The sequence below is a fragment of the Acartia tonsa genome, chromosome 5, assembly GCF_053477335.1.
Source record: "Acartia tonsa isolate MP-2025a chromosome 5, ASM5347733v1, whole genome shotgun sequence".
Lineage (NCBI taxonomy): Eukaryota > Metazoa > Arthropoda > Copepoda > Calanoida > Acartiidae > Acartia > Acartia tonsa.
In genome coordinates, this window is record NC_137264.1 from 8,828,994 (window position 1) to 8,841,735 (window position 12,742).

At 32.6% G+C, this 12,742-nt stretch overlaps 1 protein-coding gene across 9 annotated transcripts in view; it reads right to left on the reverse strand.

Moving 5' to 3' along the window:
* The window catches only part of LOC145318690 (uncharacterized), a 67,254-nt gene that overhangs the window by 19,233 nt on the left and 35,279 nt on the right, over positions 1 to 12,742 (reverse strand). For all 9 annotated transcript variants that reach the window (XR_013879463.1, XR_013879461.1, XR_013879460.1 and 6 more), the window contains exons 8-11: positions 8,277 to 8,389; positions 5,632 to 5,712; positions 1,494 to 1,586; positions 372 to 478 (exon numbers count right to left, since the gene is read on the reverse strand). Coding sequence is in view for 1 of the 9 variants with exons in the window: in XM_080160135.1 (XP_080016261.1) it covers positions 372 to 478; positions 1,494 to 1,586; positions 5,632 to 5,712; positions 8,277 to 8,389 (394 nt within the window). In the remaining 8 variants the exon portion in view is untranslated. The remainder of the gene's footprint in view (positions 1 to 371; positions 479 to 1,493; positions 1,587 to 5,631; positions 5,713 to 8,276; positions 8,390 to 12,742) is intronic.

Sequence of the window (12,742 nt, forward strand, 5' to 3'; positions counted from 1 at the left end):
GCAGCATAAAATTAAAAATATAAGAGTCAAAACAAAATTTTAAGTACATTTGTTGCAAAACTGCTAAAATACAGGATATTGTTTTAGGACATACCTACATTTTAAGGACTTGATTATAGGGATACTTCGATTTTAACAGTATACCTTGATGTAATAGGAATCATTATAGGACAACATGTCTACATTAACGAAAAGAGCTCACCGTTACGGACGGACGGACGTACCAACCCTATTTATAGAAAAGCTTCGCTTTTAAAAAATTTGCCGAGAAAACCACATTTAATCCTAAATAGTCAAGAAATGACGGAAAGACATAATTATTGCTTACAAGATTGATTTCTAACCCGCTGTTCTTTCCCTAAGACACTTACTTGTTCTGAGGGCCAGAGTGGTCCATGGCAGATCATCCCCGACCATGAAGTTGAATGCGGAGTGACCTCTGACGTCATCAGGCATGTACCCCGCTACACTAGAGATCCTGAATAAAGAAACGCGGCATTACACTTTTGGCGCGAAAATCCGTTTTTATAAAAAAAACTTTAAAATAAACTTTAGCACAACAGTTAAAGAGTAAAAATATTTGTAAATATTTTGTTTGATATTTTTTGATGTTATGATAATTCTTAAATTTTTTTTTAAAAATTTTAATACAACAAAAATGTGATCATTGAAAATTATGGATCAAAAAGATTTTCCTTGAAATATCTATCTATATATGATCAGAGAATATGATCCTGCATTTAGAGGAATATATCTATTATTTACCTATGATCAGAGAAAATGATCCTGCATCTAGAGGAATATATCTATTATTTACCTATGATCAGAGAAAATGATCCTGCATCTGGAGGAATATATCTATTATTTACCTATGATCAGAGAATATGATCCTGCATCTAGAGGAATATATCTATTATTTACCTATGATCAGAAAATATGATCCTGCATCTAGAGGAATATATCTATTATTTACCTATGATCAGAGAAAATGATCCTGCATCTAGAGGAATATATCTATTATTTACCTATGATCAGAGAATATGATCCTGCATCTAGAGGAATATATCTATTATTTACCTATGATCAGAGAATATGATCCTGCATCTAGAGGAATATATCTATTATTTACCTATGATCAGAGAATATGATCCTGCATCTAGAGGAATATATCTATTATTTACCTATGATCAGAGAATATGATCCTGCATCTAGAGGAATATATCTATTATTTACCTATGATCAGAGAATATGATCCTGCATCTAGAGGAATATATCTATTATTTACCTATGATCAGAGAATATGATCCTGCATCTAGAGGAATATATCTATTATTTACCTATGATCAGAGAATATGATCCTGCATCTAGAGGAATATATCTATTATTTACCTATGATCAGAGAATATGATCCTGCATCTAGAGGAATATATCTATTATTTACCTATGATCAGAGAATATGATCCTGCATCTAGAGGAATATATCTATTATTTACCTATGATCAGAGAATATGATCCTGCCATCAGGAAGATGTCTGGTGATATATTGATCCTGCAAGGCATCCATGAGGTTAAGCTCGAGAATAGGTCTGAAAAAAAAAAATTATCCAATTTTAGTAAATCTTAGGGGGAAAGGATAATTAAACTGTAAATTTTAGTGGTCCCTAAGTTTTAAATTCTTGTTAACTCATTTGTTGGCTTAAAAACTTTAGAAACTTTTATTGATTGTTGATAAGTTGGAACTAACTTGCAGTGTCTAAACTTTTCCACCAATAATTTTGATCAATTGCAGTTCACGGTAAAATATTGCTGGTAACGAATATTTCCAGAAATCTATGAATTTTAAAGGCTGCTAGCTGCCAAACGACTGAACATACAGATCATACCCCCACACTTTAAGCGGCAAAAGAAGGCCTACAAATAATCTGGAATAGCTATAAATCAATAATGCATTATTATCTCGCAGTGCAGAGAAATGCGCGAAAAAGATCGCGTTTTTTCTTCAGTGATGATTTCCCTGTGCATCATTGGATCTTGGCTATTCCAGATTATTTGTAGGCCTTCCTATGCTGCTTAAAATGGTGTGCGGGTATAATCTGTACGTTCAGCCGTTTGGCAGCTAGCAGCCTTTAAAATTCATAGATTTTTGGAAATATTCGTTACCAGGATTATTTTACTATGAACTGCAGTTGATACAATAATTTTGATCTTAAATGTTAGAGTATAGCATCAAATTACTGATGCCTTTGGGTTCTTTATATGGGTGTCTTACAATTTTGTACAACCTAATTTTGGGTGTTTATCAATTTATTGTCTAATGTCTTATCCCTTAAGATCCATGTTACATATCTACAAGTTTTTAACAAACAAAAAAAATGCAAAATCAAAAGAAAAAATCTAATTTCATCAGTATCACTTTATATATATAACTAGCGGCTTCGCCCCTACAGGCCTCTAGGGGCACTTGATGAGGTGAGAGTCGAATTTGATAACCCATTTTATTATTTTAGATTTGAAAAGAAAAAGTAATTTTTTTTTTTTTTTGGGGGGGGGAGCATTTTTATTTTTAGTCAGGGGTGTATATTCTGCACAAGATTTTTTTTTTTCCCCGACTACAAATTTCTTCTTTTTTTCCCCCCCTAGTTTTTTCTCACCAAGTAGGGGGGGAAATGGAAAAATATTTAAAGAACTCTATATTTTATTTATTTTAACCCTCCTACCACACATTCTTTTATTTTTTTACCAAGGAGGGGAGGGGAAATGGAAAAAATGTTTTCAGTTTTCTTAATTTTTACATTTTTTTCCCCTCCAACCACTAATTTTTTATTTCCCCCCCCCCTGAGCCGGGGATCCCATGTAGAATATACACCCCTGTTTTTAGTTGAATAAATTTAACAAAAATATTTTTTTTTTTGGGGGGGGGGAATTTTTTTCTATGGTTTCTCTTGGGAGGGTGATGGTACCCACCCCTAAAGTAGTTATAAACATTCCCGGGACCTATGAGAAGCTACCATGTTAAGGAGAACCCGATCGGTTCAGCGGTTAGCGAGATCATTCGGACAGACAAACAAACAGACAAACATCCTGTTACTTTATTATATAGATACTCTAATCAACATTCTTATATTTAAAAATACACATAAAAAGAATAAAATTTGATTAGTAATTAGGTAGTTTTTCAAGTTTTGATGGGTTATAGAAAAAAAAATCATTCATGGTTTTTATGCGGAGCATCTCTATATGTGTCCTCTTCCCTTACTGACTGACTTACTAACTCCCTACTTCTAACAGGAAAAATGTATAAAGGCTAATCCTTTTAATTAAGTAAAAGGATCTCTGTCTGTCTATCTCGCTAACTGCTGGACCGTTATGGTTCTCCTTTACAGTGTAGCCTCTCATATGTAGATCCTGGAAACCTATTTAGCTATTTTTTTTTGAGGGTACTATCACTCTCCCAAAAGAAATCACCACTAGAAAAAAGTGACTCCCCCCCCCCAAAAAAAAATTCACCTTTTCTTATAACTACAATTGAAAGTTGGGGTTCGACCCCCCCCCCCCTTAATGGCCCCCAAAAGTGTTGCCGCTAGTTAAGCTTAAAATTGGCAAACATAAACATTTGAAATTAAAAAGAATATTAAACTGTAATACCGAAACAATCAGACTATAAGATTCCAGATAGAGAGGGGACAATGGGGTGTTTATTACACTAGTCCCCAAAATTTTATAACAACGTTTACATATTCGTTGGCTTAACAACTTTGGAGACTTCAGTAAATTTTGTGTGGTTAATTTATTGATTTGAGTGTTCAAACTTTTCAACCACTTATTTTAATCTACAGAAGGAATAATTTTGTGCATCATCTTTGAGGATGAACATCAATTTAACCAGCCATTGTCTTATCCCTTTAGATGCCTGGTAAATTTCAGTAAAGACAACGTTTAAGAACAATTTTAAGTATTTTTGTAAATGAAGAAAAAATTGTAATTACCTAAAGAAAAAATACTCTGTTTGGAAAAAAGTTTGGGGGTAAATAACAATTTTGTTAATCAAACACAAATTATTAACTATTCAAGAATAAAATTACACGTAAAATTAAGTGTACTGAAAAAAAATTATAACCCTAAAATTAACTTCTTTTTAAAATTTTCTTTCTAAAGCTCAAATTCAAGATGAGGAGGGGGGGTCAACATCTTAAGTGCCCCAAGAGGCTACTAGGAGCGAAGCCGCTAGTATATTTATATAGCAACAGAATAGTCATTTATCGCATCGTATCATAGAAGTCTTTCCGCGGATTTTGATATGAAAAAAAAACAATTTTCTTAGCCTCGAGGGGCCGAAGGACCGGACTAACAAAACTGGTATCAATTTCATGTTTTACTTTAATATTCGTGGATAATTGTCTGAAATACGATAACAGTCCAATGACCCCCCCCCCCTTACTAAGAAGAACTAACTATTTTCAAATGTTTTTTAAGAGTGCACAATTAAAATGGTTTACGTCAATATAAAAATAAAAAAGTTTATTTTCAGAAATAATCAGAAATTTTATCATTTACAAATTTTATGGAAAATGAGAAAATTGAAAAACTACGATTCTAATTCGATATTCTTTTTAATGGATGGAAATTATCTGGTGATGTCTGTTAAACAACTGGGACGGAGGGATATTGCACTGAATGCTGAATGAATGAGTAGCTGCGCTACTCTTCAAGCAGGGATAAGTTCGTACGTCTGTCTGGCTTACTAAAAAGGTAGACTTTTCAATGCTTTCCAAATTTCGTTAAAAAACTAGGCATGAGTAATCATTTTTCCCAAAATCGAACAAAAAGTTGGAAAAGTAACGGCTAATGGCTGACGGTCCAGCCGTTAAACCATTTTTAAAAGCGAAGCTTTTCTATAATTAGGGTCGGACCGTCCGTCCGTAACGGATAGCTTTTTTTGTTAATTTAGGCATGTTAAAATTGTCCTATCGATTTCAAATTTTGCATGGTGATTCCTTTAATAGTTAAGTACGATTTAGAAAGCGTAGCAACTCTATAATCTCCACCAAAATGTCCGTACGTCCATTTTAAACAAGTTGATTTTTTACTTTTTTAACAACTAATTTTTATGTGATCTAATCATCCGATTGATCTGATTTTTGGTATATTGATTCCTGGGACAACAAAGTATAATATAATAAGCGAAGCAACTCTATAATCACGTCCTAAAAATGTAAGTATGTCCGTCCAAGTCCATAAACATTATCCTGAATCAAGCAGTTTTTCAACAAATTTACTAACAATTTTGCTTTGATGACTCTTATACATTTATATTATGATTATTCAGTTCTGACACTATATTAATGTTAATGTTAATGTCCGTTTGTCCTACCGTTTCAGTGCTTCGCTTTTATGGATGTTGTCATCCTTGTTTAGCTATTTTCAGGCAAATACGTCACAGGCCCTATCTACATATCATAGGGTAAGAGGGGCGGTTGTGACACTTTTTAAAACAAAAACTAAGTCAAAGGAACTCGAAATTAAATTGGCAAAACATTTAAAAAACTAATTTTTTTTCTCCAAAAAAATTTCACTTGTATTTGCAAAATAATGACATGTTTTACATATAAAACTGGTTTAAAAACTGCGTACCTGTCCTTGACAGTCTTCATCATTCCAACAAAAACAAATTCTAAATCTTTGGTCAGCTTCTTCTCCATATCCGTGGCGTCCCTGAAAAGCAAAAAGCTGAATGAAAATGTTTTAACAAGGATGACAACATCCATAAAAAACGAAGCTCTGAAAAATTAGGACAAATGAACATTTGAACGTCAGACTAAAATGGACGTACGGACATTCTAGTAACGACGATTATTGAGTTGCTAAGCTTTCTAAATAATACTTAACTGTTATAGGGATCATCATGCAACGATTGAAATCGATAGGATAATTCTAACATGTCTAAATTAATGAAAAGAGCTAACCGCTACGGACGTATGGATGAACCGACCCTAATTATAGAAAAGCTTCGCTTTTAAAAAAGAAAAAGGATGTTCGTCTGGGACTGTCTGTGTTTGATTGTCCGAAATAGCTAGCTGGTGCTTACACTCAATGTGCCTCCCAGGGTCAACAAAACTGGAATTAATCTTTTTTTTATTTTTCATTGTACTATCGGCGACAACCTGTCTATAATACGATTCGATAAATTATTTTTTTTTATTTATGAGCTATAGAAACAAAGTATGCACTTATTATTGTGTTTAAAATCAGCAATTTATATTAGTTTTAAAAGCTAAGCTTTTCTATAATTAGGGTCGGTCCGTCCGTACGTCCGTCCGTTACAGAAGCTTTTTTCGTTGATTTGGGCATGTTAAAATTGTCCTATGGATTTCAAACTTTGCATGGTGATTCCTTTAGTAGTTAGGTACGATTTAGAAAGCGTAGCAACTCTATAATCATTACCAGAATGTCCGTACGTCCATTTTAAACATGTTGATTTTTTTTACTCTATAATCAAGTCCTAAAAATGTAAGTATGTCCACAAACATTATCCTGTATCAAGCAGTTTTTAACAAATTTACTTACAATTTTGCTTCGACTCTTATACATTTATATTCTGATTATTCAGTTCTACTATACAAAGGTTATTGACCGTTTGTCCTACCGTTTCAGTGCTTCGTTTTTATGGTAGTTGTCATCCTTGTTTTTTCAATGTTTATTTGATCATAGTAAGAAAAGCTGATGACGTTAAGGCCTATTTGATAAGTCTGTGATAACAAAGAATGGTTGAAATGTTTGGACACTACTTGTTTTTAACATAGCAATTAAGATTTAACGATAGTACCCAACGTGTTTACGGTAACGAGAACGAGATTCTAAAGTTTTGGGAACCAGTGTAATTTAAAATCCAATGTCAACTTCCTCCCTGGTAATTAAAAATTTTATTGCACTATTAAAAAAAAATTTACAATTTTTGCGAATTCAATAAAATTCGTGTTGTCAATTTAAAACTTCAGTGTACATATGTACAGTTCAAAAAATATAAATTCTTTTTTAATAACGAATCTACTCTATAATTCACTGTCATTCCGCCTGTCAGTCAGTAAGTATGATGTGATATTCTAGGCTGCTTTTGAAGATAGATAGCTAAAATTTCTGATGTCTCTTGCCTATACAGGATTGTTCAGTCCTACTGGAAACCAACTACAAACATGTATCCACAAAAGTAGGTAGGTGTATAACTACTACTTATTATAGAATTGCTATGCTTACAAATCTGTTGTCTCTTGCCTAAAATTAATCTACCATGACTAAATTAAAAGCCTTAAATATATTTATTTTAATACCTATTTTAAACCTTAATTACAAAATTTACTACTATTATAAAAGTAACAGGATGTCTTTGTACCCTGTCCGTCTGTAGGAAGGGAACTCGCTGACAGTTAAACCTCCTATCAGGGGTGTACATTCTGCACAAGATCCCCTCCTAGTTTTTTCCAACAAGGAATGGGGAAAAATGGAAAAATATTTTCAGTACTCTTTATCTTATTTATATTATCCAACTTTCCACTTTTCTTTTATTTATTTTTTTCAGTTCTCTTAATTTTTACATTTTTTGTCCCCCCAACCACATATTTTTTTTTACCCCACCCCTCCTTTAGTAGGATCAAATTTGCAGAATATACAACCCTGCCTCCTATTATATGTTTAAGGGTTTTTTCCTATATTAGGGGAGCTGAGGTTGCCTCTACTCTCCAAGAGAAGAACCTCACCCCCCCCCCCCCCCAATAAAAAATAAACAGATCCCTTTAAAGAACAAATATGAGGAATACTTTGAAAGAAGAACCATTTTGGTCCATCATGGTCCAAAAATGGCCTTAGTGATAATCTATAAAAGATTTCGGTTATATATTTGTTTATAAAATTTTGCTAAATCAGCTTAAAAAATCTGATAATTTACTTGTAATTTATTGTTAACAGATTTATAGTTTAATTTTACAAAAAAATATTACTTTAAATCAATCAAAAAATCAATACATCTTTTCATTGATCTATCAATCTATCTATCTATTGATTTATCTATCTATCTATCTATTGATTTATCTATCTATCTATCTATCTATTGATTTATCCATAAACCTATCAATCCTTCCATCCATCCATCCAATCATCTATCAAAATATCTATTCATCTATCAATTAAGCAACACTATAAAGGAGAACCATATCGGTTGAGCAGTTTGCGAGATCATTCAGTACAGACAGACAGGGATCCTTTTATCTTATTATGATTATTACCTTAAATGTCCCAAGATATGCATATGTTCATATTTGGTTCTGTCCGGATTCTGTTTTTGAGGCTTTTCCTTCAGCCTCACATAGAAGGACCTCCGTCTAGTCCAATCAGCCTCCTGAAATAAAAAAAAACAAGGATGACAACAACATTTCTCGTATTCATTCGAAACCAATAGCCAGTGGATTGGAACCGGTTCTCATCCATACGAAAAAACTATGTCTAGCATCGTATTATATAAAGTTTTCTACGAATATAAAAATGTACAATTATAAGATTAAAACCAGTTTTTTTAGCCAGTATCTTCGGCATCTCGGGGCTACAAAAACTGGTTTTAATCTTATAATTGTACATGTTATATCCGCGGAAAGCTGTTTATAATACGATGCGAGAAATAACTATCTTCAGTAGCGAAGGACACAAAACATAATGGATGGTAATAATAAATAGTATTGAATGAGCTGATCTAAAGGGGGGGGGGGGGTTTAATGCAACCATCTCGTAATCAGTGAGCAAATGGCACTTAGAATTCGAATTTCCATCTGAAATTTTGCAAGAGTAATCCTTGGTAGGTCCTTTATCCCTAAATCGAACAAAAAGTTGGAAAAGTAACGGCTAACGGCTCAGCCGTTTTGTCATTGTTTGGATATCTATATTGCAAATTAGTCACGAAACCTTTCTCCACATAATATTCTTTTCCACTCCAAACGCTTTCAAACGGTTATAGACGCTAGCTGTTGGTACTAGAAGTTATAAAAATGGTTATTGCTATCAGTTAACATGAATTAAACCAAAAATATGTTTTAAAAGTTGATTCCTACGTAATTGATGATGGATTTGCCCTGAAAATAGGCAAAAAACGGCTAAACGGCTCAGCCGCCAGCCGTTACTTTTCCAACTTTTTGTTCGATTTAGGGAAAATAGACCTACCAGGGATTATTCATGCAAAAGTTCAGATCGAAATTCTAATTCTAAGTGCCATTTGCTCACTGATTACGAGATGGTTGCATTAACCCCCCCCCCCCTTAGTGGGGGTAAATGACGAATTTTTTTGCATAGTTTTAATATTTATATTTTGTAGCACGACTGACATACCGACGGATCTAGTAAATTACATACTAGATGCTCGTTGATATGAGGAATCTTCATAAAAAAAATCAGACGTCAATCTTGAATAGCATCCGAGAAAATCAAAATTTCCACTTAGTGATTTACGGACTGACTGACGGACAGACAGAGTTAAATATAAAGTAGCTTAGAATTATTAAGACAAAACGAGTCTAGACTTAACTGTAAAGAAGAACCATATCGGTTCAGCAGTTAGAGATTTATCAGTACAGACAGACAGACAGACACAGATCCTATTATCTATTATGATAAAACTATTTGATAGAAATTATTTATCAAAATTATTTATTTGCATATATATTGATAAGAAATCTGTATATTATTAAAAGCGAAGCTTTTATACAATTAGGGTCGGTCCATCAGACGAAAGCGGATAGCTATTATCGTTAATTTAGTCATGTTAGAATTATCCTATTGATATGTCACTTGTCAGGGTGATTTAGTAACCGTAGCAACTCTATAATCGTTACTAGAATGTCCGTATAACCATTTAAACACGTTGTATTTAATTTTTTAACAAAAAATTTGTATGAGATAAAATTATTTAATAATCTGATTTTTGAAATACTGATTCCTAAGACAACAAAGTGCAGTTTTATAAGCGAAACATCTCTGTCCTAAACAGTAACCTGTATTTAAGCAGTTTTGCAAATCTACTTACAATTTTATTTATTCTGTTTTATTTTACTTATTATGTTGTAATAATGGTCGTTTGTCTTACTGTTTCAGAGCTTCGCTTTTATGGATGTTATCAACCTTGTTCAACTTATTATTTGATAAGAAATGTAAGGATAATATTAAACATTACAAATGTAGTATTAAATACTAGCGGCTACGCCCCTAGAGGCCTCTAGTGGCATTTAAATGTTTTTTTTTATTTATTTTAAATATCTAATTTGATATATAATTTGTCTATGGTCAATCAGCTGTTAAATTCATGTCTCTACGCAGCGCCACTACGCTAGCGACACTATGCGGCGGGAATATTTCATTTTTTTTTCGATTTTATTGTGATTTCTCTTGGGAGGATGGTGGTATTCTCCCCCAAAATAGTTATAAACCTTCCTGGGACCTATGAGAAGCTACCCTGTTAAGGAGAACCAGATCGGTTCAGTGGTTAGCGAGATCCTTCGGTACAAACACACAGACACACAAACATCCTGTTACTTTAGTATAAGGATATAAAATTTTTGTAACACCAGTAAATTTAAAAAAATATATTTTAATTTTTATAGCATTACAGCTAAGCTTAAATTTTTTGCTTTGTTTGTATTTGCAATCATAGAACAATTATTTATAGAAAACCATCATAAATAGTCTTATTTATCGTCCATTGTCTTATTCCTTAAGATCCCAACGACAATCCTACTTTTTTTGTCTAAAGCATCTCTCAAAAACCATTGAACTGATTGGGTTCTCTATTTTAGGAACGCTTCACATAGGTACCGTGATAGTTTTTGGGATATTTCATTTTTAGTTTTAGGTCTTGGTATGGTTTCAGCCTTTTTTTCTAACCCCTTTCTGTCCCTTATAATAAAGAGCCTCTAATTGCAAGGAGCGCATCTGTATAGTTCTGTTTTAATCAGAACATAAAATTGGTCAAAAAAATATATCTATTTTAATGTTAGTAGAAAAAAATTGTTCTAGCATTCATTTTTCTCTGTAGCTACACTCTGTATTTTATGACTTCAAAAAAATGTTATATTTTTATTTTATTCAATTATAAAAATGATAATATTAAGTACATTGAAGACATTTCAACAAGGATAACAACGTCCATAAAAGCGAAGCGAAACGGTAGGACTAACGTATATTAACATTTGTTGAGTGTCAAAACTGAATGATTAGAATATAAATGTATAAAATTCAAAACAAAATTGTAAGTAAATTTGTTGAAAAACTGCTTAGATATGGGATAATGTTTAAGGACATACTTATATTTTAAGACGTGATTATAGAGATGCTTCGCTTGAAACATTGTATCTTTTTGTCTTGGGAATCAGAATTCCAAAAATCAGATCAATCAGATAATAATATTACAAATTTGTTGATAAAAAGAAAAAAATAACATGTTTAAAATGAAAGTGCGGACATGCAAAGTTTTACATCAATAGGACAATTCTAACATGTCTAATTTAACGAAAAGAGCTATCTGTTCCGGAAGGACGGACCGACCCTAATTATAGAAAAGATCCGCTTTTGAAAACATGTAGTTTAAAACTAATCAAATATAGGTATAAATAATAATTTCTACATGGATTTAAGCCTAAATAAGGGGATGGGGGGGGGGGGGGTAATGCAACCATCTCGGAATTAATGTCGAAACAAAATTGTAAGTAAATTTGTTGAGAAACTGCTTTAATATACGATAATGTTTAGGGACATACTATTTTTAGAACTTTATTATAGAGATGCTTCGCTTATAACATTGTACTTTGTTGTCCTAGGAATCATTACTCCAAAAATCAGAATGGGAAAAATCGAAGGTGGAATCGCCGCTGTTGCCGAAATCCGCCATTTCTTCCAATAAAAAAAAATTTACTCGCCAAATATTTAACAACTTTAAATCATTTCAGACAAACTTTTTTTGATCGATTGCTTCTAATTGCCCTACTATTTTTTTTTAAAAAGAAGGATTACAACATCTATAAAAGCAAAGCTCTGAATTTTGAGGACTATATAAAGATGCTTGGTTTATAACATTGTACGTTGTTGTAATAGGAATCAGTATTCCAAAAATTTGATGAATATATCACATAAAGTATTGTCAAAATAGTTAAAAACATATTTTAAATAAACGTACAGACATTCTGTTAACGATTATAGAGTTGCTAGACTTTTAATATCTTACATAACTACTACAGGAATAGCCATGTTAAGTTTGAAATCGATAGGACAATTCTAACCTGCCTAAATCAACGAAAGGACGGACCGACCCTAATTATAGAAAAGCTTTGCTTTTAAAAATGTAAGTATCTATCTTTGGATTTAAAGGAAAATACACACACAAAAAAAAAGATTTTACTACCGAGATATTATTACACCGCTGTTAAACTAGAGTTTTTACAATAATGTCAAGTTCTTCTTGTCGATTAAAATCTCAAAACGGTGCTGTTAACACCAGCGTTGTTAAATTTATTTTTAGGACTGTCGGCAAAAGATGGTTTTAGATGTTATGTGATAAGCAGGGAGGGCGGGGACATTAGGCTGTTTATTGCACTAGTCCACAAAGTTCTATTATAATATTTTCCTATTCGTTTCCCTTATAACTTTGGGGATATTTACTTAATTTTGATTAGTTGGTTCATTAAGTTGAGTGTCCAAACGTTTTAACCACCAATTG